The sequence below is a fragment of the Scomber japonicus genome, chromosome 3, assembly GCF_027409825.1.
Source record: "Scomber japonicus isolate fScoJap1 chromosome 3, fScoJap1.pri, whole genome shotgun sequence".
Taxonomy (NCBI): Eukaryota; Metazoa; Chordata; class Actinopteri; order Scombriformes; family Scombridae; genus Scomber; species Scomber japonicus.
Window position 1 is genome coordinate 7,257,541 of NC_070580.1, and position 27,405 is coordinate 7,284,945.

Consider the following 27,405-nt stretch of genomic DNA (forward strand, 5'->3'; position numbering starts at 1 on the left):
TTAACCATTAAGGCAGCTGTGCAGAGCCGGTACCGTACATAAGGCGTGCGCACCGGCGTCCACGCCTCAGCCTGAGCGCGTTACCAAGAGGAGAAAACAGTGAGCCAGGCAGACACACGGAGTCTTTCCTCTGTTACTGATCCTCACTCTGCTTCTTCTCCACTCTGGACCGCTGACACTAAAAGGTAACCACCGCCGAGGAGCTTTTGAAAAAATGTTTTATCTGACTACCTGCTGGACATTAAAACTGTAATTTCATATAGCACAATGAGTGACCGGCTGTGATACTCACATAATGGCTTTATCTAACGGAATGTATCACTTAGAGACTCAGACTGTTAAAGCACAGATTGTGTCTTTGGATGTATATTTGTATGATGTTGTCAAAGAATAGATAGAAAAATGATGAGTGCGTTTGGCTTTAATTTTCACAAGTGAAATACTCGTGGTGATAGTGGCAGTGACATGAGCTCCAGCCCGGTGTTGGAACAGAGAGCCCTCTGCCCTTGATGAAATGAGCAGTAGAATAGAAAAGGAGGGCTCGTCTATTCAACCCTGACCAGGGGAGCACTAATTTACGCCTTTGCCATGTTGGGTTCGGGTGGTATTGGTCCTGACTACTAAACAGAGGATTGTTTCAGCGGGGAAAGCCAAAGTCTGTGTGTGAATGTCGCAACATGCAGGCGGAGGAAAGCTGCGTCAAGAGTGCAACAATAAGATAGGAAGCAAGTAGATGGGCCTTCAAAATAAATGTATGTGTTTAAAATATATAGTTTTTTGTTTTATTTTGGAGAAAGTAAACGCGTTTTATATAGTGGTATATCGGGTGCAGTCCACATTTGATCTTTATCAGAAATCCCCTTGGAACATTCTTTCCTTAACTATAATTAAAATATTGTTTACTGATTAGTGTGCTTCACTCACCTCAGTGTCTATTAGATGTTGAATAAACCTCAGAAGTTTTTGTGGTGAATTGCTGTGGAATCAAGGACAGAAGAGAAAGACTGAAGTGCCAGACTCACTACCACTTTCTCTAGCCAAGCCTATTGAAATGAAATTGAAGAATTGTGTTTGGATGGAGATGTCACAAAATCACATTCATTCAGACTGCGTCCATGCCACTGATTGCAGTTGAAATCAATTTTTAGAAGGTAGGGATGTAACCTTATGTATTTTTGATGATCTAAAAGGAAGTGACAGCTTCCTGCTGATAATTCTGATCATTCAATATTAGTGAATGATCAGAAACTAAAAGTGTATGTGTAGTTGTTCTTGGCCTAATGAACTGGCAGAGTATGGAAACTGGTCTCTTCTGGTCTTATAATGTGAATAGGATATTTTTGTGTCACTGCTGTCTGAAGCTGTCCTTTTATGTTCACTGCAGTTGCTCTTAAAATGAGAGTGATAGGCGACGCTCATAAAAAAAAATGCTGGGGGTGTTTATTTTGAAAGTTGTGGCAGGAAGTGCTATCTTTGCATTGCGGTTGTTTTGATAAAAATGTGACACTCCGTTTCCAGAGGATGTACGCAGCAGCACGTCTGCTAATGGTAGAATATTTTTAGCTGCCGGGAGGAAATTTGGCGCTGAATGAAACTGTCGGTCCCTGTTCACCTCTGCTGTAACATCAGCACAGAGTCAAGCTGTTTAATTGTTCTTAAACAGTCTATTACAAAGTCAAGTTTCTGTGCTTAGGGAGTTTTTCATCATCCACTGTATCCTTATGGTACAAAAAAAATGTTTTCAAGTTTCTAGTATGTGTTATTTGTTGTAAGATTACTGTCGTGCCTTCTTGTTTATTTATGTTTAATTCTAAATCAATTGTGATGTTTCTGTTAAATTCAGAGACTTTTTGCTTGCTGTAAAATGTACTTTTAAGCCTACATTCACCAAGTATTATGATGTTCTAATGAGGAAAATGAATGTCTTTATTTTTTGTTAATTAATAGAAACTTATGCTACTCAAGATGTTCTTGCTATTTAATATGTATATATAAGTTCATCAGAATTGCATTGTCAGGAAAGGGCATTGGTCTACCAGCTACTGATTTGGAAATGAAAGAAAATGGCATGGAGATGGAGAATGTTTACATTTAATAATCAATGGGTTTGCTCTTTTCCCAGGTGACTGTCCACTCTGGTTGGAGAGGTACTTTTCAGCAGCCGGTAATTCAATCCTCATACTGCAGATCTTTAAATATCTCCCTTGAAAAAACCTCCCAGCAGCCACGTGTTGTAAGGTGAGACACCGACCAGTGTGACATGATCAGTGGACTGAGAGCATGACCAGCCTGCACTGCAATCTGGCCACTTCAGACCTCTGATTTACTTTCCTGTAGCTGAAAGTCAAGCTGTTTAGAAGAAGAAGAAAAGGGACTGTTTACAACTGACTGGAGGGGATTTCTGTGGTGAGTCCCCAAGCCTATCGTTCTCTTTTTCCCCTCTGTTTTGAACTAGTATGCTTTCTTCTTTTTTTTGCCGGCCTACCCTGAGCACCTTGCAGTGAATGGAGAACATACTGGTCCTGCTTCCGAAGCACCGACAGGAACACGGGCTCTGCAGAAGCACGGCTGCATGTGCCTTGCTGCAGCTTTTTTCACACAGAGCCGTTTTCTCCGGGTCTTTGATAGTGACCATCACACCTTGTAAGCCTCTTTAATGGGATAAATCGGCTGGATTGATCAGGTTCAAAACCAGATCAGGTGGTCATTACCATTCTGACTTCCCCAAAACTGTTAGGCCAAGGCAACCTGACATTTTCTTGTCAAGCCAACAGTCTTCCAAAGGCTTCCGCATGGTACTTTGGTCGAAAGAACAAGACAAACTCCCCGACATCGACATGTCCTCCGGGGCTATTGAGATGAAGGAGGGAGGCCCTCTGAGTCCGGCCCTCCTCAACTCCAACTGCTCTGTCCACCCAGTGATCCTCACTAAGGGTTCTGAGGAGGTGAGCCCAGGGAACGGGGGCGAGCTCGAGCTCACAGAGGTCGCACCTTTTGCAGAGAGGCCGAATGAGACTGGGGAGGATGAGGACAGGTCGGAGATTGTGGTGACGATGGAGTGCCGGGCCAACGCCAAAGGTCAGCGGGAGGAAGATGCTCTCCTGGAGAATGCAAGCCAGAGCAATGAGAGTGATGACACCAGCACTGACCAGAGCCCAGAACCACCAGCACCCCTCAAGGAGACCTCCTTCTCCATTGGCCTGCAGGTGGTCTTCCCCTTCCTGCTGGCCGGGTTTGGGACAGTGGCAGCGGGAATGGTGTTAGACATTGTCCAGGTGAGCAGTCCCAATATATTCTTTACACAGTGAGAACATACAGCAGATAAATCTAAAAATGTTTGAAGGTGTTGGATGCTTTTGAAACTGGTGGGATGCAGGGAACATTTTGGGTCAACATATTCATATTCATTCATAATTATTTGGAGAACAGTCTCACAAGATAATCTGGATTTAAATGTGTAGAAACATTCATTAAACATCAGTCAAGTTAATTTAGCAGGAGCTCTGTTTTATTGATATTATATTTAGGTATCTCTCTCTTATATCCACCAGCATCACTTTAAAGAGTTTTATCAGTGTAAGTTACTAAAGTTACAAAAAGTAAAATCCATCTTACGTTTAACAGTCACATTTCTGAACAGAGCCAGTTGCTCCAGGCAGACCATGTGTACTGAGTCACAATGAAGGATGGGCTTGCCTCTGAAGCATATGAATGAACTGGTTTAGCAAGCCCTGTTCGCCCTGGCATGTGTCTGTCATTGTGCAGTCAGCCTATCTGATGGCATACCTTTGAGGATGGGTGGATGGGGCAGTTGTCAGATACCATGGGGGTATTTACATAACCTTTCTGTCTACCTGTCCGCCTGCCTATCCCCAGGGCTGGGTCCATACTGGTACATACACACACATTGTGTCTTCTAATGACTGGTCACACACCCTTCTATTTGAAATCTGACGTACTTTGAAACAATAGAAACAATAGATAGAAGAATAGGTGTTTAGGTGGTGTTTGTCTAGTATGGTGTGTTGCCAGAAAGCCGCTTGATTCACTCTTCCTAAGAGTATAACCGTAATCTTAAAATATAATCGTTCTCCTGCCCACTTTTCCTTTTGACTCATTGTAGTTGTTGTCTTGCTCTGACTACATCTTAGTATGCCACTGTGTGCTTTATATTGTGTATGTGCAGTGTAGAAATGCAGGCCAAAGCCATGCTTGACAGGTCATATATTTCTTTAAAGTCAGTTTGTGATGCAGATAAAACTGTTGAGGTGTCAGGCTGCCAGGAGACCAGTTCGGGCACACTGTGTACATGCATACTGATGCCAACATGGTGGACCCCAGGAACTCAGCACAAGAGAGGAGGGGAAAAAACTGGGGGAATAAAGAGAAAGTGTACTTTCTTTGAGCACCTGGAATGGCAGCATGCTATAGTTGAGCTAGAATGAAAACAAAATAAAATACAGTGTCAAAGCCTCCATTACCGTGTGGTTAGGTATCTCCACTAAACCAGGAATGCAGAGGTTTGAGGTCAAAAATTTTTCACGCTGCCTCAAATTAGGCACCATGCTGCTGTGGTTCTCTAATTTCCAAAACACTCGGCACACCATTGCTTTAGAGGTGAAGCTGGAAAAGAGGAGACAGGGAAGGTACAGGACCTTAATCCCTCCCCTCTAATTGTCCATGGGCAAACCTTGAAGAATTGCTCATGGTCAGATGCGAAGGGAGGTTTGACGGTCAGTCTGAAACGACTTTTCTAGCAAGTGCGGGTGAGCGTCTAGCAGGTTGTCTTGCTGCCTAATTCCCCCACCCCCCCCCCCCCATGACACTGCGAAACGCTAACTCAGCTAATCCCCCCTTGTCCTTGCAGGAAGGTAATTGTCTAACTCTCTCTCTCAGTCTTTCGCCCTCTCTCTCAATGGTTTAATCAGACTGCGCCAGTTCCTTTGGAAGAAGTAATCTTAAAAATTCTAATGTGCTGAAGCCTTTAGTTAAGTGTCTTCTTGGCCTGAGATTAGAATTGTGGCTTGGACTGGTGCATGACCTGGCCTTTTGCGTTACTCTCCATAAGGTTTTTTTGAAATGTGAACTCTTTAACATTGGTCACTTTGACTATCTACAGCACACAGACACACACACACACACACAGCTTCTGGCCTCATTCCCAATCGAGGTTGGCCCAGAAAGGACTGTCCAGGCTGGTATGGAGGACTGAGACGCCTGCATAGTTCTGCTTAGTGACTTGGCAGCAGAATGACCTAAAACTGTCTGTCTCCCATCACCAGGGCCAGAAACTTCATACTGTGAGGTTGACCGGCTCACTTGAACTAAAGGTCAAATTTGGTTTTTAAAGGTCATGTAGTGCTAGTTTTGCTGGGAATGCCACTTTCAAAGGCCAAATGAACGATTTGCTATCAGTCACTAGATACTGTGTCATATTCTGTCACACATGGTTCATTCCTCTGTGCAGTCAAACCACAAACCAAGAATGCAAAACAGTTCAGTACAATAAATTGTACTCACCATCTGTGTGAGTATCTGTCTGCCTCAGAGTCTAGCCGCCTGTCCCACGCTGTGGAGATCGTAGACACCAAAATAAAGCAAAGAAGTGGGACACAGCTTCAGCCTCAAAAACAAACATTCTAAAAATACTGGCACCGGTAAACAGGAAATCGTAGTCGACACAAAGATTTTAACACCAGCCAAGCCTCCCTGACACCAGACATCATTTTGGTCCAACCACATCCACTTTCCTGGTTTTCCCACAGGAACCACTGAGAAACCAGAGCGTGGGCTTAATCCCTCAAACTGAGTCATCATTCCAATTACTGGCCTCCAATCGTGGTTCCGTTAATTGGACAATGACAAGTGCATTTTTGAAATTTGTTTCTACTTTCAATCTTGTGCTACTCAACCATTCGTATTTCCTTTTGTATTGATTGAGTACTTGTTTCAGACATGCTATTTCAGCCTGTCATTTCCATCAACCAAAGATGTTGTGCCCTGACAATCATTAACAAGATATCAGACCGCAGCTACATATTAGACGGTTACTTGTTTAGGATCTGATTGATAGAGTTTGAAAGGATTAGTGGGTTAAAAATCTTTTGTGTTGCCCCAAGCCCTGGCTAATCTTTTACTCTTTCCAGGATCCTCAAGAATCTTTGGAGGGTCATATAGTTCTGACTTTACCCTGCCTCAACCTTCATCTAGCCCTGGGACACCAACATTTCATATTTCAGGCTTCTTTAGGACTTCACTTAAAGCTGAATTGTATTTTTTGTGTGCATGTGTTGGAGCTGCAGGGACAATTTTGTGTCTGAAAGCTTTTTCACAATTTTATTGGCACCAGGAAATTTGACCTCTTCTGATTCCCGCACCAGAACCGAAAGAACCTAGATGAAATCAGAGGATCCTGTTTCCATTTGTTCATCCATTTTAGGCCACTAAGGTCTTGTATAGCTGATCATCTTTCAGGTTTGACTTCAGTTCATCCAATAATTTTCTCCATAGCGACATTAATTTGACCCTCCATGGCATGTGTTTTCACATTAGACTGAACCCAAACTGCACAATCCATACTGCAACCCAAGGAAAATGAAATAGACACTACTGAATATAGTTTCTGTGATGCTGTCAGAGTTACGTTGACTTGCATGCCATGAGGTTCAGCTTCCCACTCAGTACAGCAAGTACAGTGATCACAAATAAAATGGGGCCATGTTACTCAACTGGGCAACCTGACCCTTGCGGGCCTTGCATACCAGAACTCCTATAGGTCTGTACACAGAGGTACTGGGGTTGTCCAGTCGAGTTCTTAGAACCAAGGAGGTGGCCATGAGGAGGGAGGGCTTGTTTGGCTCAGAGCCAGTGTTCCATGGAGACAACAACATATATCACCACAGGGGAGGCAAAGAGGGAGATAGGAGAGTGAGACAGAAGTAGAGTGAGAGAGAGAGAGTAAGCTTGAAAACATGCGACTGTGAAAGAAGAGAGGAGTGCTCACAGAGGTGCTCACAAGGCTGCTGGGTTGGCAGAAGGCAAAGAGCCAAGCAGAGAGACTGGCTGTTTGAAAGGAGTTCTGCTTGGCCTGATGACAGCAAGGGGATAGACAGACTAGTTTAACCCACACTGAAGTTTTGGTGCCACACCTACTGATACTACAAAAAATGGAACGTTACCTTAGCAGTCTTGTACATCTGGATGCACAGTGGGAGTAACAGAGTGTGGGAAATGCAGGCCAACAGTGTTTGTATATAGCTTCAATGTCAGCGACTCTTCTATTTTCTTCCCCTCGTCTATTTTCTCCTCTCCTTCTCTTCCCTTTTCTTTTCTGTGCCAGCCTCTGTGAATATTGATTCAACTCTGGGCAGACTGGACTGTAAGTGCTAGGGGCCTATGGGACCGGCTCCAAAGATAAGCACTTTTACTAGAGAGAGATCGATGGCCTCAGCCTCAGCATTAGCTTTGTTTCTGGCCACAGCGGAGCACAAACCTGCTATCACTGCATGAACTCTAATTGAGGCACAGTATAGAGAGGCACTTCAGCACAGTGACAAGCCCAGGGACTAACAGGGAGCACACCTCTCAAGGGCTGGCCAACAGCCAAGGAGGAGGTTATCGAGGGTCAGGTCTGATACCCCCCAACTCTACATTTCATTAAAGGCCATCTTCTAGGAACCGGACGCATAGCTCAGCAGACACGTTCTCTTGCACATGCTAAAGATGATTTGTGATTTATTAGATGTCCCTGAAGCAATGATCACGACCTGGCCAGGTTGTCCTTCAGATTTAGCTGGCCTAACTCTTGGGCAGTATAACCATGTGGGTGATTTCCTGATGCTGAAGCACTCTGAGGCAGAGAATACCAATAAAGTATATGTCTTATTGTACTGGATTTATTCCTTTTTATATCCACCATATAGAAACTCTAATGCTAAATAATAAAACTGCATTTCACTGATTCCACTTCATTCAATCAACCTGACACAATGTTAACCAATGTCTTGATGGTGTCCTTTTCAGTCCACTTGAAAGCTGCAGTAGCTGTTGCTTTGAGCAATTTTTTACGACCATCAAAGAGATATGGGTGTAACTAGGAAGCAAACTAGTACGCTAGGTATCTGAATAGCTGAACAAATTGAATAGACCAGACCAGGCTAGAAACTTTACACAACTCTAAAACCTTATGAAATTAAATTAACTTAATACTTACCCGCCTACAGACAAGACCATCTCATTTAATTTTTAAATTCTATGCAATACAGTAAGTTTGATATTGCTAATTAAGATGCAGAGTTCACATTAGTGCTACCCATGTGTATTGACAGAAATATTAGTTTTTGCTTAAGTAACAAAAGTTTTATTGTAACTGGTGATGTGTAATATACACACTATGGAGATTACAGTGAGATATGAGGCAGACCAGGGTCCTCATATTTAAGTTGCTGTAGATGACAATTGGTAGGTATAGGTGAAAGGGGGGTTCCTCAAGGGAAAGGGGAGTATGGGAGCAGATGTGCAGGATGATAAATCATTTCAGCATGTCCTAGTAACCTTGTTCTGGTTAAAGGAGAGCTGATATGATACATAGTGTGTAAGGTCTATAGAGACAGACAATGTGGTCCATCATAAAGGTCTGGTTTCACCAGTGAATCAATATTAGAGCACAAGGTCACAGAGACCTGCTCCCAACTAAGGCAAGGCAAGGTAGCTTTATTTATATAGCGCATTTCATACACAATGGCAACTCAATGTGCTTTACATAGGGACAAATCATATCTGTGTAGGTGACAGTGTATTGTGTCTATGTGAATCTGATATGTCCCATTTCAATATAGCAGTGTGTTCACTTCATTAATGTGTTGCTGATTTTACATTGTGGTCATTGCAGCACTGGGTCGTGTTTACGGAGGTGTCAGAGGTGTTTATCCTGGTTCCAGCACTGCTGGGGCTCAAAGGCAACCTGGAGATGACGCTGGCCTCCAGACTTTCCACAGCGGTAAGACATTTGTGTGTGTTTGTGTGGTCTTACCCTTTATCACAGATATATCAGTCATTATGAAGTCCAAAGTTCAAACTACCATAGATTGTATTCTATTTCATTATTCTATATAAAATAATCCTGTCAGTAAAGTAAATTGCCTTCGAATGTTTGTGACCTGTGATGGGTTTTTCAACACTACTATATTTATTTTCCAGCCTGGAGATTTCCCTGAATTTTTGTTATTGCATAACTGCGTAGAGTGTTCCCCACTCAAAAGTTGCCCAATCTATGTGGTCTCATTGCCCCACAACCTAAACGCTGTCAGGTCCATTAAAGCTTATTGTTCTTGGGGTCAGAGGTCATATTGCTAAATGCAACCTGTGTTTAAAAAAAACTGATAGCAACATTCCTCTCCTGTTTTTTGTCTTTTAACTTTTTGCGTGTCCAGCCTGTTCACCTGACCACACAAGCTGGTCAGTCGTTCATTAGCCGACCTATACGCAAGGTTCTCATGTTTTTCCACTCTGAAATATGTCTGAAGATATTATTAATTTCCAAGACACAGAGTAGCAACAAATAATAATAGTTGCTACTTTTTAGCTTAGATTCTTACATGTATGATGTCTCTTTCTGTAATAGGCTAACTGTGTTTGATTAAAGCAAATATTGAAGGTCTTAGTAGGCTTATAAGCTATTATTAGCAAGAAGACCATGTGTCATGTCTTTAATTGACTATTTCATATCACAAGTTCTCTTGAATTTACTATTGTACGTTTCACAGATAATTATAGCTAGACATCCTGCTGGCTATCCATTTTTACATTTCCACTGAGTTCTATAATGCCGCTCTTAGAGCTAACAGTACCATTGTCCATTGTGTTGCCTACGAGGTCAATGACCTAGCAGCATTGCTCACCAGAGGATAGCAGCACACACTACATTTATGAAGCCATAAGAGAATTAGCCCAGTATTGCTCTTAAGCACACCAATCCTGAAATTCTTTCCACTGGCCTGTGGGAAACAGGTGACGAAGCTGATTAGCATTACTAGCAGTGACCCACCCGACATAGAGAGCTCAACTCATTCATACTTCAAAAGTAATCTATTCGAACAAGACATTTGGAATTACACAGGGGTCAAATACTACACATTCATGTGTTCCTAATGGCAGTTTTTCTTGGAAAATTATCATTCGGCTTAATCAACCACATTTTCCACTGATTTTCAAATAGTATCAATTTACAGATAGTAGATAATGTTGCTTTTCACAATAAAAGACCAATCCTGGCTATACATAAAAACTGACAATGACAGTACTTCATCCTCTGTTGGTGTTTTCTTAACTTTTAACAGTTTTCAGTTAGTGCTCTGTTTGAAGGTGAAACAAGCCATATTCACCCCACTAAATGTTAGCAAACAACTATTTGCTATGTAAAGATATGGTGAAATAATCGTGGTGTTGTTTTCGAGTTTTGGAAGCTGGCTTCATGTTACTGCCTGTGAGCGTGCATGTACTGTAAGTCACATACTTTCATTCTAGCTACACAGTACACTAAAATAAGCGTCGGAAAATATTTGAGGTTGGAAACAGGCAATTCCGTAACAGAATCTTTTTTGGCAGTTTGATTAGTTTTGTGAGCTATGTGTTCAGATGTCACTTTTTTTTCTCCCAACTTTATTGAGTGATCAAGTGTGACATCTAGTGGGACTGTATGTCATATATTGCACCTTTAACTTTCAGTGTTGTTTAAATAATAATCCAGGGTGCGGAAGTGATGGTGAATTAAGGTCAGCAAATTGGAACTTTAGAAACTGATTAAAGTAACATCAGTTACATTTTATCAAGGAGTACAAATCAATAATTAAGTTGTTTTCACACTGAACTGTTAAACCGCATTGACACAAACTGTGTTTGAAGGAAATATGATTTTAAGAACCCATTTTGAATATACATTTTTTTCTTTGAATTGGCCACAGAAACTTTTGTCAATGCGCATAGTTTTCAGTTCAGCGTAAAATGATTCTCACATCCATCATCACAAAGTAGGCCATAGTCTGGAGCTTGTCCTGAGACATTACTGTTAGCTCTCTGTTGGCTGGCCCCAGCAGGACCACGTTTCTTTCCACGCCGCCACTAATTATGAGAAGATTAAGACCACTGTAAGTTTCCTAATGCGCTTATTACTGAAAAAAATAATGTAATCCCTAGTACTGGCTTGCTGTGGGAGTTTTCAGTTCACATGACCGTGTTTCCTTTTTGATATTTTTTTTCTTTGGTCTTTTCAACCTTCTTTGTCTTTGAATATTTCACTGAAATGAAGCGTGCTTTCATTGTTTATCTGTCTCAATGAAATAAGCAGTTGATTTTTCTCAATTCTGTCTTATCCCTTATCATGCGAGTGTGAACTAATTGAGCCTAATTGATTGTGCGTATTTGGATAATGATATTTTGTGGATTAGTGGAACTTGGCGGCACCTGCATTGAAAATGTTTCAGAGTTGCAAAAATAAAACAACAAAGCCTATTTTATCCTCATTTTCTGTGTATTAGAGGTTTTAACATACACCATTCAGGTATGTTCACAATCCAACCTTGTAAACAACACATTTGCTTGAGTTGTAGTAAAACATAGTGTTGCTTTTCATTCTCAGCCTCTCCTGCATTTTCTGTCAACTATGATCCAAACACCACTAATCCAGTTGCCCACACACACATGCAAGCAGTGGGCTTGGCATCATCATCACACATTGCATAAAACCGCATGATATTTCTATGAATCTATGAGCTTATTTCTGTGAAGCTTGTAGCATGTTGTGCTAAAAGGAAAAAAATGCAACAAGTTGCAAAAGCTGTTGGACAAATTAAAGGAAAATCCAACATAAAAGTTCGGCCTCCATGTACCTCCACAATCTCCCATAGGTGTTCACTATGGTTGAGATCTGGTGACTATCAAGGCCACATCATGAGATTCACATCATTTTCATACTCATCAAACCATTCAAAGGTGATCAGATATGCAGTGACCTTTCCCTCTAAGTGGACCCAAACTATTGCCAGCCAAATGCCCCTCACAACATAACAGAGCCACCAGGGGTCAAACATTCAGACCTCTCCTGGTTTTTTCTTTAATTTGTCACCTGTCCATATTCATGACTCATTTTGTTGATAAAGGTTCTGTCAAAAAGAACCTCTTTAAAAAGAGGAGTTCATTATGAGCCTACGATGCCCCCAGTGCCCTGCACAGATGTTTGGTTTTCTCTTATTTATCTGCCTTAAACCGTCTTATCATGATTTGTGGCAGTCTGCCCTCTTTGAACAGCATGACTGTCATAGCAGGAGTCATCCACACACATGTTTACTTGGCCGTGGTGGCTTTGCACGGTTGTAATACTGTTTATCTGGCAGATACACAAGTTGTATTGACGTTACAGTCCTACACACGATCATAAAGTCAGTCATTTTATCAAGTGGAAATGGTGCTAGATTGTGAGAAAACACACACACACACACACACACACACAGAAAAAAAATATTAATAACCAGTCATTGAGACCATTCCCCTATTGCTCTTTATTAGCTCCGAATGTACTTGTATAGCCTCAACTTAATAGCTTTTCTATACTTTTAAATCATTTTGGTTGTCAACCTGTATGTATAATATGTACAATGGGGTTATTTCTGAAAAAAAAAAAAAAAAAAATCCTGTTCCAACCTTGAAGAATTGCCTAAGTTTTAATGAGTGAAGTCAACATTTTAAGGAAGATTCATGAAATGAAAGCTGCAAGCTAACAGCCAGCCATGAGCAGCTAACATATTAGCAAACTGTTGCTTACTTTCACACTTTGCTGACACAAAGCAAAATTAGCATTCATTTTTATTACTTTGGTGAGTACAATGATATTATAATGATAGACATAATAGACAAAACTATAAAAACAGACCCAAATGATCTTTTAAAGAACAACTGAAATAACTTAATATGTATCTACATGTATTTATTTATACTTACAGACTCACACTTAGACTCATACTTACACTTAGTTTATTAAACCCTAGTTTAAAACGGATATGGGTACACACAGACTTGTATGTGTTTTCATGTATCCAGATGTTTCCCTTCCCTCTGTATATGTAAATGTTCGGGGTCAGAGAGGAAAGGGGATCCTCTGTTTGTCTCCTCTCACTGTGGATGACCATTAGGATCATTGCTCTGGACACACAGTAGCCCACTGTAGGCACAGCCACTTGACACTTGAGACCATCAGTGTGTGTTTGTGATAGAGGGAAGATGAGATAAGTGGAGTCGGCCGCAGGGTGGGGGATCAGAGATCAAAGTATCATTGTCCAGAGAACTGACATTGTATTGTTCTGATGGGACCAAGAGGCAACAGCATGTACACACAGTGTACACACACTCACCCACCCATCACACCCACACACTGTGCTGACCTTATGTGTTCTGGTCTCTCTTTCAGGCTAATATTGGTCAGATGGACACAACCAAGGACATGTGGAAGATGATCATGGGGAACTTGGCCCTCATCCAGGTAAATGAATCACATGTGCGCTGGATGATACTCTCAACTCCAGTGTCATGGAGCACCTCTGACCACGCTTACACCCACTTAACAAACCATGTTACGGGGAAAAATCGTGTTAAACCAAGAAATGAGATAACAAGCTTACATGGACTTCGATTCAATACTCCAAAAAAAAGGTCGGTTAATAATCAAATTTCACTCCTACTTCCAATTTCAAGGGCATATTTGCAGATGATGTGGGGGACATCCCCCTTTTCAATCCCCTTATTTTAGCCCCCTCACTTTTAGTCAGTTTGATTCATTCATTAAAATACATCTAAAGAGTATCCTCTCACTGTCCAGCACACAGAGTCCTGAAGGGACAAGGCCTTAGTTGCCCTGAGTTTCGCCTCTTAGGCAACATAGTCACAGACTGCAGACACTACTTAGGGCTGTAAGAAGTCCATTTACCTCCTGTGCATTTTCAAACAAAAATGTAATTTAATTTAGGCTCTAATCTATCTAATCTAGGATAGACAGTACTCCTAAAGAGACACTAGAACTGATCTTTAGTCAAAAATAAAGCAGTTAAAAGACATTGCTCCTGGAGTAAAAATTGAAATAAAACATTATGAATAGACTTTTATGGTTGTACTTTTTGAGGGGTTGAAGAACCGTTCACTTCATTGTGTTCTTCGCTCTTACCTCATTTATCCCTGTTGTTGAACATTGACTGGCGGCACAGAGAGAGAGATTAGTCTTCTTTGGTTTCAGTTGCATATTAAATGTTACTTTAAACTGAATTATTTTGGATATGAGGATGCACAGCTACTACTAATGATGTTTCTAGTTGCCTTTCTGTCCCAGCAATATGATCCTTGTCCAGGACCTTACTGCACATGCAACAAGAACCCTTTGAAAACATAATTATGTCTTTGCATGAACAAATGATGGTGTTTACACCTGTTTTACTCAAGTTTCCCTCATTTGGAAGACATTTCAGGAGGTTAGGTAAAAGCTGGAAACAACCAGGTTTCACAAGTGTGCTGTGTGTACAGTAAACACAGTGACTGATCACACACACATCAGAAACATTGGCATACTATATGACAGCTCCTGAACACATGCTCTCCTTACAAACCAATGGAGGAGCACATTTTCAGAATTCAGACAAGCACTCAAAACATTGATTTGTTCCAAAATGAGAACTTGTCTGTTTAAGTGACACACCCACAATACACCTGCTCATGTTTTTCCACTTATTATCTGATATGACTGGACTGTCAGAACGATATCGAGTTAAACTGTATCGCCTTAATGCATGCATAAAACTATCGGGATAGATGTCAGTCCAGCAAAGGCTGAAAATAACTGGTAGATAAAGCAGGTGGGAAGTTGTAAATCACCGATATTTTTATCAAACACCTTGTATTAAATGTTTTTTGTTCATATATATATATATATGTGTGTGTGTCTATATATGTAAATGTATATATATATATTTCCCCAACAGCTGAGTCACCTCTCTTTAGGGTTTACCATTTGCAGTGGGCATGTGGTTATTATGTAATATTTGCTGACTATAGTTCCTGGAACACTTCAAACCAGTGCTGGCAGGTTGCAGGGACACATCCTCCCCTTTGGGGTCAGCTTGCCCTTGCACTGGGTCACACTGGTGCTTCATTATGAGTGTTATATACTGGAGCTTCTGAAGCTTTGTATCTGTTACTGTGTAGTTTGATAGGTTGTCGCACTGTGACACTGTGTGATTAGAAGATCGTGTTACCCTGGGGAAATAAAGCCAATAAAGTTAAAGGTAACTGTAAATGAGACTGTAAATAAAACTGGATCCCTAAAGGCCATGCAAGCTTCAACTGTGTTGACTTTTAAAGCTGAGTAGATGTAATGGGAGTTTACATGTTGACTGTAATCTATAGCTGCATGAACCACGTGTACTGTATGTGTGTGTGTGTTCAGGTCCAGGCCACAGTGGTGGGTTTCCTGGCCTCCATAGCTGCTGTGATCTTCGGCTGGATCCCAGAGGGACACTTCAGGCTGGGCCATGCCGTGCTGCTGTGTGCCTCCAGTGTGGCCACTGCCTTCATCGCCTCTCTGGTACTAGGTACAGTCCATGAACACACAGCAGTGAGGGATATTCACAGTGTAAACAGCTACTCATCACACATGTCCAGGTCTTATTTGACTCTCTATACAGTGCCAAAGTTAATTAAAGTCCAAAATCAAAATTAAAAATTCCACTTAACATTTTGATTAAAATACTTTGCCTTTCAGACAGTCTGCAGTATCACAATTTGTTTAATGACTTCTATGGATTCAAAAGCCAGCCTTTTGGACGTTCTCCCATTAGCACATGTATGTATATTCTGAGCTGACCTCACCAAATAATAGCAAATGGAAAAATATTGAGCCTTAAAGGAGAATTCCACCGATTTTACACATCAAATTGTGTTCCCAGTTGTGTTCCCAGGCAGAACCGTGCAGACCTTTAAACGGGCAGGTGCTCAAAGTTAAAAAAGGGGCACATGGAACAAGATTATACAATCTGCAACATAATTTACTGCATAACCTGCTGAATTATAGCAACCTATATTCAGACAGAACGTAACATGGAACATTACACCAAACCACATCACACTAGATTATTGTCCCCACAAAATGAAATCAGAGGACGACTCTGATTCACTCTCTATTTTGTGTGTGTGTGTGTATGTGTGTGTATGTGTGTGTGTGTGTGTGTGTGTGTGTGTGTGTGTGTGTGTGTGTGTGTGTGTGTGTGTGTTCTGTTGGCACCTACTAAACATCAAACAGCCAAACACAACATTCTCTGCAGGCTTGATGAGTCACACAGAAAGCTGAAAACCATAATGACCACAGTATAGACCATAAACATTGAGGACTGAGCTTTTGTTATTGTAAAGGTAAATGAATGGCAGGATTAACCCAAGGATTCAAATATTTTTGTCGAGGGATTCAGTTTATAACGCCATACCGATTTGCTCTCAAAAGACAAAAAACCTGAGTGGTGAAAAGGCTGCTTCTTTAAAGACATTTAGCATCTTCATACTGTTTCTAAATAAAGAATATGGTTTTGATGTGGTGACAATATCTCATCCGGAGCATAATGTAGCTCTTCAAATCCCATAATTACAATCCCAGCTGTTGTACAAGGGATAAAACAGCTGCGACTGAAAGTGGAGAATGTTTAAACACTATAAAATATAAAAATACAGCTAAAAATTATGGAAAGGCAGAGTTCAAAAGTAGTCAGAGACAGTTAGACAAAAGCACACAAATGTAAAGTCATCTTAAAATAAGGCACGCAAATTAGGTGCACGCAGCACATTGCTACCATTTTGTATGTTTGAATCCTATTTGTTGTAGTGTAGAACAGGATTTGGCTGAAATGCCTTATTGGATGTTTGATTTTCAGTTGTTCTAAAATGGAGATGTCACTGACTAAATAATTGTAACCTTTTAGGATTTTTTAATATACATTTTTCACAGAATTGTAGCTGAAGGATTTTAGTTAAATAAACTAACAATATTTGCACATTATAGTACAAACAAACAAACGGCTTAGGTTTGACATAGCAAAGATGAACATTTAACACAAAAGTAATAGAAATGTGCTCAGACAGTGTGTATATTATATTTAACTGAGCTTAGAATGTGAAAATCTTGTTACTGGAGTCGGTTTGAGTTGAGGCTAAAGACTAAAAGTTTGAAATTTAAAAAGAATTTGAAAGTGAGGTTAGCAAACTTGCTAGAGACTAGCAACTCCAGGCTACATTAGCTGGTACTAGCATAACACAGCAGAATCTCTGACCCCACTGTCATTGTTTGAGTTGAATTGTGGGTAATGTTGACACTCTCTTTAAACTGTCCAACTTAGTTATAGGAGTACAAAGCTGAACTGGTTCGGTTACATCACTGTTCTTGTTATTGTTTTTCTCACTTTATTTTGTACGTTCCCAGGCTTCACCTTTTTGTTTTTGCCTGTCCCAACTTTCCTAATGGAAAACAAGAACTCCCTCAAAGACAACATTTTCCACTTTTTCAATTTTTTTTCCCTCCCCTCAAACAAAGTTAACCTGGAACACTGATGGTAGATGGTTACATTCAAGAACCTCACAAATCACATCACATATTAAAGGGTCCTCAGCTGTCTTCACGTTGTGATGTCTCTGTCCGGACACTCCCACAGGCCTCGTCATGATTGGTGTGATCATCGCATCCAGGAAGGTTGGCATCAACCCTGACAATGTGGCCACGCCTATCGCTGCTAGCCTGGGAGACCTGATCACCCTATCCCTGCTGGCAGGCATCTCAACAGGACTGTACAAGGAGTTAGGTAATAATACACTCACCGTTCTCATGTGATATATTTAGTACGTAATGTAATGCTCAGTTAATGGTGCGAATGGCTCACTAGAGGTTTGTACTAAGTCCTTACTACATTCACATTAATTACAGGTTAAGCGCATTTTCACTCATTATTCCCTACTAAGACTGATCAGATTTTACTTAGTGTGAGTAAGTAGTATGTGGAAGAGATGGTTTGTACAATTCAGTGTATTTAACGTAACTTAATGTTTCTTTTACAACTTTATTCACATATTAGGCACCAAATTAGGCAGCAAAATGTTATGTCGCAAACACAGCAGTCAAAACTGAGCTCCTGATGACTTAACTATTTGTAAAAACTCTCAAATGGCAATCAGAGACAGGATAATCTTCTCAAAAGTCAGACACCAATAATTCATCATTGGTACTAGATTTCAGCTTCAAAAGCCTGTTATTTGGGAATGTGTTATCATAAATGGGAGCGGCGTGTGTGTAGAAATGTGTGTGCTATGTGACTCGGCGTCTGACTGTGAGTGGTAAATAAGGATGAAAGCCCACACCTAAGCTCGCTGTGTTTTTTGGGGCGAGAAACTCCACAGGTATTTGGTTCTATTGTTAGATATGTGATGATATCTTCACCACCACCACACCCTGCCTCACTAAACTCCCCACTGTTCCATCATCCATACCGCAGACAGACAAATGGACACACACACACACACAAAAGCAATGAAGCATGCTGACCAGAGTGTGGCGTAATCCCATATCTCCTCCCACTGTCTCACAGTTACGGTCTTACTCAATGTTAATGCCACAGTGAGGTATCATATTGAGCTAATTTTGGTTATTTTGGCTCAAATACACAAAAACCTAGTGGTTGTGTGGGTGTATGTAGATGGTTTGTCTACCTCAGCTTTGTGTTTGTGGTGGTTCTGGTCTCCTGTGGTGTCAATTTATTTGTAACACTGCCTCCTACAGGCCAAATCAGGGACTTACTGTCAAGCCGACCACAGACCTGTTCAGTCTGTTTTTCTATTATAGTCAAGATTCAAAGTTTTCACCTGGCACTTTTATATTAAACTGAAGTCTAAGCTCTTTGAAGCTCTCGCTCTACACTGTTTTTATATTAAATTATTATGTAATGTATCAAATTATCAATTTATTTTCATTGAATCTGGACAGTTACTAAACAAATGAGATCCAGTTTTCTGCTTCAGTGCCACATTTTATATTGCACAACACAGTGTAATTTGGCAGGAAATCTGCTACTTTTCTTTGCAAGTAGCAGCAGAATTATGGGACATGCAGTCCTACTTTTTAGGTATACTATAATAGTGACAAATACCATTGCTGTGGGGTACAGATTATACACGGCAATTAAGAGGTGACGTTAAAGCAAAATGACTCATAGCACAAAATAGAATCATCACATAACCACAGATGAAATATACAGTAAGACTATATTGTTCCGTCTATAATCCACCTTCTGTTCTACCCACACAGAGTACAACGACTATGCCAACCCGCTGGTGTGCGCAGTGTTTGTGGCATTGTGCCCCCTATGGGTGCTGATTGCCAGGAAGATCCCGTCCACCAGAGAAGTCCTCTACTCCGGATGGGAGCCCGTCATCATCGCCATGGCCATCAGCAGGTACATCACACAGGGACCCAATAACATTATTTACCTTTATGAAATTTAGAAGTCACATAAATCAGATTTTCAATTATGCAAACTAAGATTTTTCAAAAATACTATAATTAAAAAAAAACAATCTGTTAATCTACAGACTGTAATTTCATCATCTAGAGAAACAAGTTGTTAATAATAATTATAACATTTATGTAGAATCTAATATACATCTTCAAAGTCAATGGAAACAGTGATTTCAGTTATTTACTCTTGTCTGTCTTTCAGTGTCGGGGGTCTCATTCTTGATAAGACTGTCACCAACCCGAACTTTGCCGGCATGGCTGTCTTCACCCCGGTCATCAACGGTGAGTAGATTTTAGATTTAGAGTCTTTAATGATGCTTTAGGGGAAAGTGGCCACACCAGTAAAGAACATTAGATTAAAATGTGTATTTAAAGCTGTTCGTGTTGATTATTTCACATTCAGTAATAAAAACCACAATTGGAACTTATATTAATATTTTCCATGTTTCCACCCTGCTTGTATGTGTGTGTGCCAGGTGTGGGAGGTAACCTGGTCGCAGTTCAGGCCAGTCGTATCTCCACCTATCTGCACATGAATGGTCTACCCTTGGGGGATCCGAACCCCACGCCCAGGAAGTGCCCCACACCCTGCACCTCATTTTTCGGCTCCAGTAAGTGACCAGGTGGCTGCGGAATGTTCCGCCGTTTTTCTCCCTGTTTAATCTCACAAAAATAGATTTTTCCATGACTGACATGAGTGACTGAGTACAGCAAAAACCACAGTGGATATTAGAAGGGAAACATTTGATTCAATGTAAATTGGGTTACTGAATGGAGCTTTAAGGTAAAAGAGTACAACCTTAGTTTATCTCAAATTCAGAATGAACTCAGCTACATCGTATCAAATCCTTTACTGAAGTAAAGGTATTTGACACAAGTTATAATGCAACCCCCCCCCCCCCCCCTCCAGGTGTGAACTCTCGTTCGGCCCGTGTGCTGTTCCTGCTGGTTGCCCCAGGTCACCTTGTCTTCCTCTACACCATCAACTCGCTGAGGGGGGGTCACACCACCCTGACACCCGTCTTCATCACCTTCTACCTGGGTGCTGCACTACTGCAGGTAAGTGTGTGAATCATTGCATTGTGAGTAATGTAGGTGCCACATTTTGACAAGAAAAAGGAATGCATAGAATAAAAAAGATGGCTTCTCTGGTTCTGCTGCATCAGTTTTGATCTTTAAAAAAGCAATTCCATTGTACATTGCTAGACTACCCTTTTAGAGGATTTAGTGGCCTCTAGCCAGTGTTGGGTGTAACGTGTTACTGTAATCACAAGTATCACATTACATTTACTGTACCTGTAATGCAGTAATGTAAGGTGTTACAGTGTCTCCAGTCAGTAATCACATTACAGTTACTAAACAAAGAAATGTGGCGTTACTTGCGTTACTTTAGTTCTTCAATTATAATGTATAAAATGGTCGGATAAAAAAAAAATCAAATGTGCTTTTCACGTAAGCTTGCGGTACAACTGCCTGACCTCTCATGCTAACACAAAGCTAATAGTGAAAGACTTACAGATCCGCAGTGATGCCCAGGCTCGGTGCAGACCCCAACCAAGCAGCCAAAGCTTGTGCGTTGCTCGTTAATCTCCGTCTAATACCCGTGTATAGGCTCTTCAAAAAAAGTGCACTAAAATAAAACTGTTTTATCCGTGGTAGTTAGTCCCCTGGAAAAATTAGGACTGTTTGGAGAGCTATACTCATAATATGTAAAGTTAGGTTGCAGTGTGTTGAAAATTGATTTCGAAGATACTAGGATGAAGTTCTGTGGGCATTTCTATCAGCATTGCATTTATATTGCCATGAAATTATGAGGTACTATGAGGTAACCTTAGTGCTTCTTACAGTGCCATGTTGGACAGTCAGTGAGCTGAGCTTTAAAGCAAAAATGTATAATTTTTGCTGAATTGTGGTCAATGTGGCCACAAGTCATAATTACGTGATAATGATAAATGCTAAAACATTGTGTAACAGTTGCTGGATTGTAGCAGAAAATCCCCTGAGTGTACTGAATTGAGCAAGGCTAAATTATAGTGTACAATTCAACTATTTTTTGGTAAAAGCAATACTGTGTAATGTTTATTGCTTCAAATAGCAGGCATTTTTCCAGTTTGACAGTTTTATGCAGACCATTTGCAAGGATGAAACAAAACAAAAGGGCAAGAGCAAATGTTAAGGGACAATCCGCATTCAGAGACAGAAACCATTCAGATCAAAGCCTCTGTGGATCCTATAATTAACATATGTTGCTGTCTTCTAGGTGATCATTCTTCTCTACCTGGCAGACTGGATGGTACACTGGATGTGGGGCCGCGGGATGGACCCTGATAACTTCTCCATCCCCTACCTGACCGCTCTGGGTGACCTGCTAGGAACCGGCTTCCTCGCCCTCTGCTTCCACATGCGTTGGTTCATTGGGGACAGAGACAGTAGCCTGGGCAACTGAATGCGTGTACAGATGGGCACGCACATACACACAAAATAAATCACATTCGCTTGCACGCACAGAAAGTGAGGTATACCACCCGTATGCCTGAATTTGATCTGAAACTGGACAGCGTCTACAATATAAAAGGGCTAATCTCCTGTAGGTCTCTGATTGACGGTATAGTCGTCTTGTAGGGCAGTAGTGTTTCATCTGCAGGATATCAGGACACTGATGCACCACAGCAGCAACCCAGAACCCCATCAGTATCTACGTTTCACTTCAGAAACAATGGAGATGCATAAATCTCCACCTTGACCACCGAACAAAACTTTACCTATGATGGATGCAGCCCCACAGACTCCACTTCTCCTACTTTATTTTACTTAATAACAGAGTCCTAATACTTTTGTTATATTGACAATGATTATTATTGTTGGTAAATAATGCATTTGATATGAATCGATATCTGTTCTATGTGAGGGGCCAATCCTCATTATTTTCAATGGGGACACTAGCCCTCTTGTTTTTAAAGACTTGAAACCAAGACAACAAAGGACAGCAAAAAATATACCCAAACAAGCCTAGAACGCTTAATCACCAAGTGCTATGTCTTATATACATGAATGAGTATTCAAAGAATTGCAAATCTAATGTGTCTCATCTCTGATTTAGTGCAGTGCATAGAGCTACTGTAGCTGTTCTCTCTGTCTTTGGCCTTGTGACAACAGGAACTGAGGTTGAGGGGTGTTACTACAGGGGACTGGACCACAAACCTAACAACCTAAATCCCTGTTGGCGCCGCTCACATCAGTGGGTGGCTTAATTTGAGTTGGAACAGGTACAGGACATCAAGGTAGTAATTCCTGCGCTTTGACAGTTTAGAGGATCAGACGTGAGGTTAGATTGCAGTCCAACAAACACTTTCGTCAGCCACTACAAGAACGGATTTACCTCTGATTTGGTTAGCAATTGAGAATAGCCTATTAAAGCGTACCTAAAAGTTTGTGTGGATGAGGATCGTGTGTTCATTCACACAATAACTTGTCTTTAACCCTTAAACTTCCTCTAGAGTTCACAAAGGTCATGCTACTTCTTTTTTTTTTGGCCAAATCTACTAAATGCTACCATTATGAAATGTCCTGAAAAACAGAAATGGTGGAAAATAGTAAGTCGAAAAATGTCCAGACAACTGTCGGTTAGGAATGTGTCACTGTACCTTACACACAAAAACCCACACCTCACTGTTAAAGCTCACTGTGTGGTTTTTTTTTAGTGGACACTAGGAGGTTAGAGATGTTTTATGCCATGAGCTGTTCCAGGTGAGAATAGCACCAGTCCCCCTGTCTGAAACCATCTGCCAACTCTCTACTGGAGCAGGCTAGTTGTTGTTGTTGTTGTTGTTGTTGTGTTGCCCATGCCAGGCTTACAGTAAGTGACAAGAGGCTCAATATGCTGCCACGCACTGGAGCAAACCTGCAGAGCTCAGCCAGCTGAACAGCATTGCATTCACACATGGTGTGAAAGTGTGTTAAGTGGTCTTAGCCAGGATGTGCTCACTAGAGTTCAACTGGTACAGATGAAAGGATGAAAGGTTATGATTGCTGATATATTGTTTGGATATTTGATATCTTTATATCAATAATTTGACCACTTTGATTCTCACAAAGCATTTCAGACAGTGGAACTGTGAATCTAAATTCTTCCACTGAAAGATAGATTTGAGATTGGTTAACAGTCACATTATCTGACCAGAGGAAGTTCTTGCAAACCTTTTAAGTATCCAGTGTTGCTTTTTATTTAAAGGTTAGTGTAGGTCTAGAAGCTGTTTGAGGGCCCACACAGCATAGATAAAGGCCCGGTCGGACCAGCATTTAAAACGGTAACATTTAGTGGTAGTTCACTCCAATAAAATCATCACAATCAGTGGATTCACATGTGGGGGAACAATTTTTTCTTTCTAAGGTAACAAAAACACAACGTTGTCTGTCAAGTCGACTTGACAGAGCTGACCTTTGAAGGAATGGAGGAAGCTACTATTAGCTGTGTTGCACCATCCACTTTTATTTCACCTCAGTTCAAGTAACTACTCAACAAAAGAGGAATGTTTTGGAGAAAGTTAACAAATAGGAGCTGATGGTAGAAATATGTCTTTTGAATAAACTTAGTAAACTTATTGTCCCATTAGCGACCAAGCTAACTAGCTTGTTAACTGAGTTGTCCAGTTGGAGAGCTTTTATCTTCCTTCCGTAACTCTTTATTTAATAGACTTATCTACAATGCTGCTAATAAAATGCCATGGGGAATTAAGTGGACCAGTACAGAGAATATTGAAAGAAACTTTAGATTTATATACGATCTATTGTGACTGAAATGTTTGACTGACATAGTCCTAGCATGTTTTTCCAGCTTGCTAGCATTATCCGCATAGGCCACATAACTTTTACGTTGAGTTCAAATTTGATGAACTTTGGCATACATGCATTTTGTCACTACTGTAGGGACAGTATTAGCTGTGTTACACTATCTAATTTTATACATCTTTGCTCTTCAGGGCTATAAACTATAAGCGCAGTAGTCACCAAGCTTCCAACACCTATTTCTGGTGGATGCTAAATTTATTTTGCTGTACTAGTCTCTGGTGTGGCCAGATACTGGGGCAGATTTCATTACAGGGTTTTCTTTCAAATGCTGTAGAGTGAGTTTGAGTAAAATTCTTTGCTTTTTTTCTCTGGTCACACATAAAAATGATAAAACAACTAATAACAACACAGTAACTATGTTAGGTTTTGGGAGATTCTGACCTTTACAGAACAATGTTTAATCAAAGGGCAAAATCTTAGTGACACACTGATCTAACATGCCTTCTTTACCTTCACATAAATATTTGATTATCTACCAGCTAGTCTTGTTGAAAATCAGCTGACCCGAGCTGACTCTGTCTTTGAGGGCTCACAAGTGAGGAGATGAATGAATAGGAAGTCATGACTGAAAAAGAAACTGCAAACAGTCATTGTGACAGACTGTACCGAGTACAGACGTCAGCCCAGAGGCAAAGCCTAGTGTGTCGGGAGAAACATGCATGTCATGCTTGACTTATCCACCGCTTGTCAGACTTCTGTGTTGTTTTAAAAGGGGCCAGCAGAATGCATGTGCAGGGCACATAGTGTGAATGTGCAAAACGTGATTGATGTATCTGTTAAAAAAAATATTTTGTTTTCGGTGTGACTGATTTTCTTTTTTCTTTTTTTAATGTGTCGATTATGTTCAAATTGTGATTTTTTCTTCTTCTATTCCTTTCCTCCTTTCCCTAATCATTTTAACTCTTTTGTGATTATTGTTTTGTGTCATGAATATCATCGAGAAAACAACCACTGTAAAAGATGAAGCAACTATACTCCGCACTGGTCAAATGCACAAAGTACTGTAATCTGCTAAATGGACACCAGAGGGCACCGCAGGGATTCTCTTAACTGTACTACTTCTCTGTGCATCTCTGTGTCCTCTGGATTCGAAAAACACATATGTACGTCCACTCAGAGTGACATTTGTTTTGTCTTCTTTTCTACAGCGTTTTTGACTTGTTGTGAAAGTTGCATCCTTCCATCTGTTCACTCTCAGTCTTTATTCTCCACTCTTACTGACCAGGTGCCAGCATTCTGCCTCTATGTCAATGGAAAGTTGTGAATACTTCTATAAGGGGGCAGGCAATGCTTTGTCTATTTATTTTTAGGAGCACACAAAGCAAATTGTACATACTATATTTATTCTATATATAAGGTTGTTTATTTTGTCATTTCATTTTGACACCGTTTCTTTGTCACCATGTTATTGTCCTTTTCTCCTCTCCTTTATGTTTTTTCTTCTCTTTGCAAAAAGGCCAGTAGAGCTTTTTTTGGGCGTTTGCCGCAATAGAAAAAAGGCGGTAAGGTGAATGAATAGCAAGGTGCCTAATACACACTTCACACATATGCACACACACTCTGTCTTACACAGGGAAAGCATACTTATAAGACATAGAATGGCCTTAACCTATCAGAGCCAAGCTCAACTCAGAGTAACCAATCAAGAGCTAGGTTCGGCACAGAGTAGCGTCTCTTTAATTAGCTTTGATTAATAAAAGATGTACAGTGAGTTGATTATGATGTGTAATGTAATAATGACTTTATATGATGCAGTGGGGGGAGAGGAGGGCTGGGAGTATCAATTGCAAGCTTTTGTTTTACACATTTTTTGAAAAAATGAGGACTTGGAGGCTGAAAAAAAACCTCAGGTTGGGTTTACAGGGCATCTGAAAGGTCTGGAGTCAAGTTAAGCACCGACAGATGGAAGAACCCACACATGGATCAGAAACTTAAAAAACACAAGTGCATGACAAAAAAGCAGTGTCACTTCTTCTGATTCCAGATGTTTCCCCCTGTATTTAACTACCCAGCCTTTTAACCCCTTCACCCACTTACTGCCTTGTTAACCTCAGTGCTTCAGACCCCCAAGCAGCTCAACTCACAGGGAACCAGGCTGACCCTCAGGCTGCCAACATCCACATCGAGATTGAGCCTTTGATTAAGACACTATAAGCTTTTACTTCCACCTGTCGCTGTCAGATCTGCTGCATGTAAAGATTAAAGATGTAAAAACAAAACATGTACAGTCTCACCGGGGGCCGAGGTCTTTGCGTTCTCTGTGTGTTCTTCTTGTAAAAGCCCTCCCTCCGTGAGGCTGGAGGAAGGCTTTCTCCCTGCAGGACTTTGTAAATTGCTGGAAATAAAGGATTATATTATTTCATATCATTCCTCTGTGGTACTGTCCGGTTCTTCTAGGTGTGCAGATGATTTGACAGGATCTCTGAACCTGAGTTTGTTCAGACTTTGCTCAGGTTATCCTCAACTAGCAAATTGGTTACACTTCACTGATTATTACATTGTCAAGAAGAGAAGGTTTTCATTTAGCATAATGTGGAGCCCTACTGTACATTAGGTATATCCACGCTTCATGTCCAAGGACATAGAAAGCTCCACAGATACAGTAGAATAAATCAGAATCAGGAAACCATAAGGTGGGACAGTGGGGAAAAAACAACAGAAAAAACTGCATTATATACTGTCTGCTCTCTACATCCTGTGGGTTTAATGTGGACTTTGATATGAGCAGTATGCTACTTGTTCTCCACTTATTTCACGTGTATTTCCATCATTTTATCCCTTCATCCTTCACCCTTTATCTTCAGTTCTGTGATATGTATTTGTGACCTTAGGAACTTGCAGTCAAACATTTGCCCTGATGAAGCACAGTGGACTTAACTTGACAATTACCTTAATCAGACTTAAGGGGTTAGAGTTAGGGTTCCTCTCACAAGATTTGATGACTTTGCTCTTCTTGCACCAAAAGTATTGATACA

The 27,405-nt window shown here is 40.7% G+C and overlaps 1 protein-coding gene across 2 annotated transcripts; it reads left to right on the forward strand.

The window, feature by feature from the left end:
• slc41a1 (solute carrier family 41 member 1) lies at positions 1 to 26,799 on the forward strand. 2 transcript variants are annotated; one of them, XM_053315152.1, is made up of 12 exons: positions 1 to 185; positions 2,123 to 2,238; positions 2,338 to 3,275; positions 8,891 to 8,998; positions 13,460 to 13,531; positions 15,482 to 15,626; positions 17,730 to 17,876; positions 19,373 to 19,520; positions 19,785 to 19,864; positions 20,059 to 20,193; positions 20,493 to 20,641; positions 21,843 to 26,799. In XM_053315152.1, exons 3-12 carry the CDS (start codon positions 2,793 to 2,795, stop codon positions 22,026 to 22,028), a joined length of 1,653 nt encoding a protein of 550 aa, XP_053171127.1. In that variant the 5' UTR covers positions 1 to 185; positions 2,123 to 2,238; positions 2,338 to 2,792; the 3' UTR covers positions 22,029 to 26,799. The 2 variants fall into 2 exon arrangements, with proteins under 2 accessions (XP_053171127.1, XP_053171126.1); XM_053315151.1 differs by having other exon boundaries at positions 2,123 to 3,275.
• Positions 26,800 to 27,405: the final 606 nt, after the last annotated feature.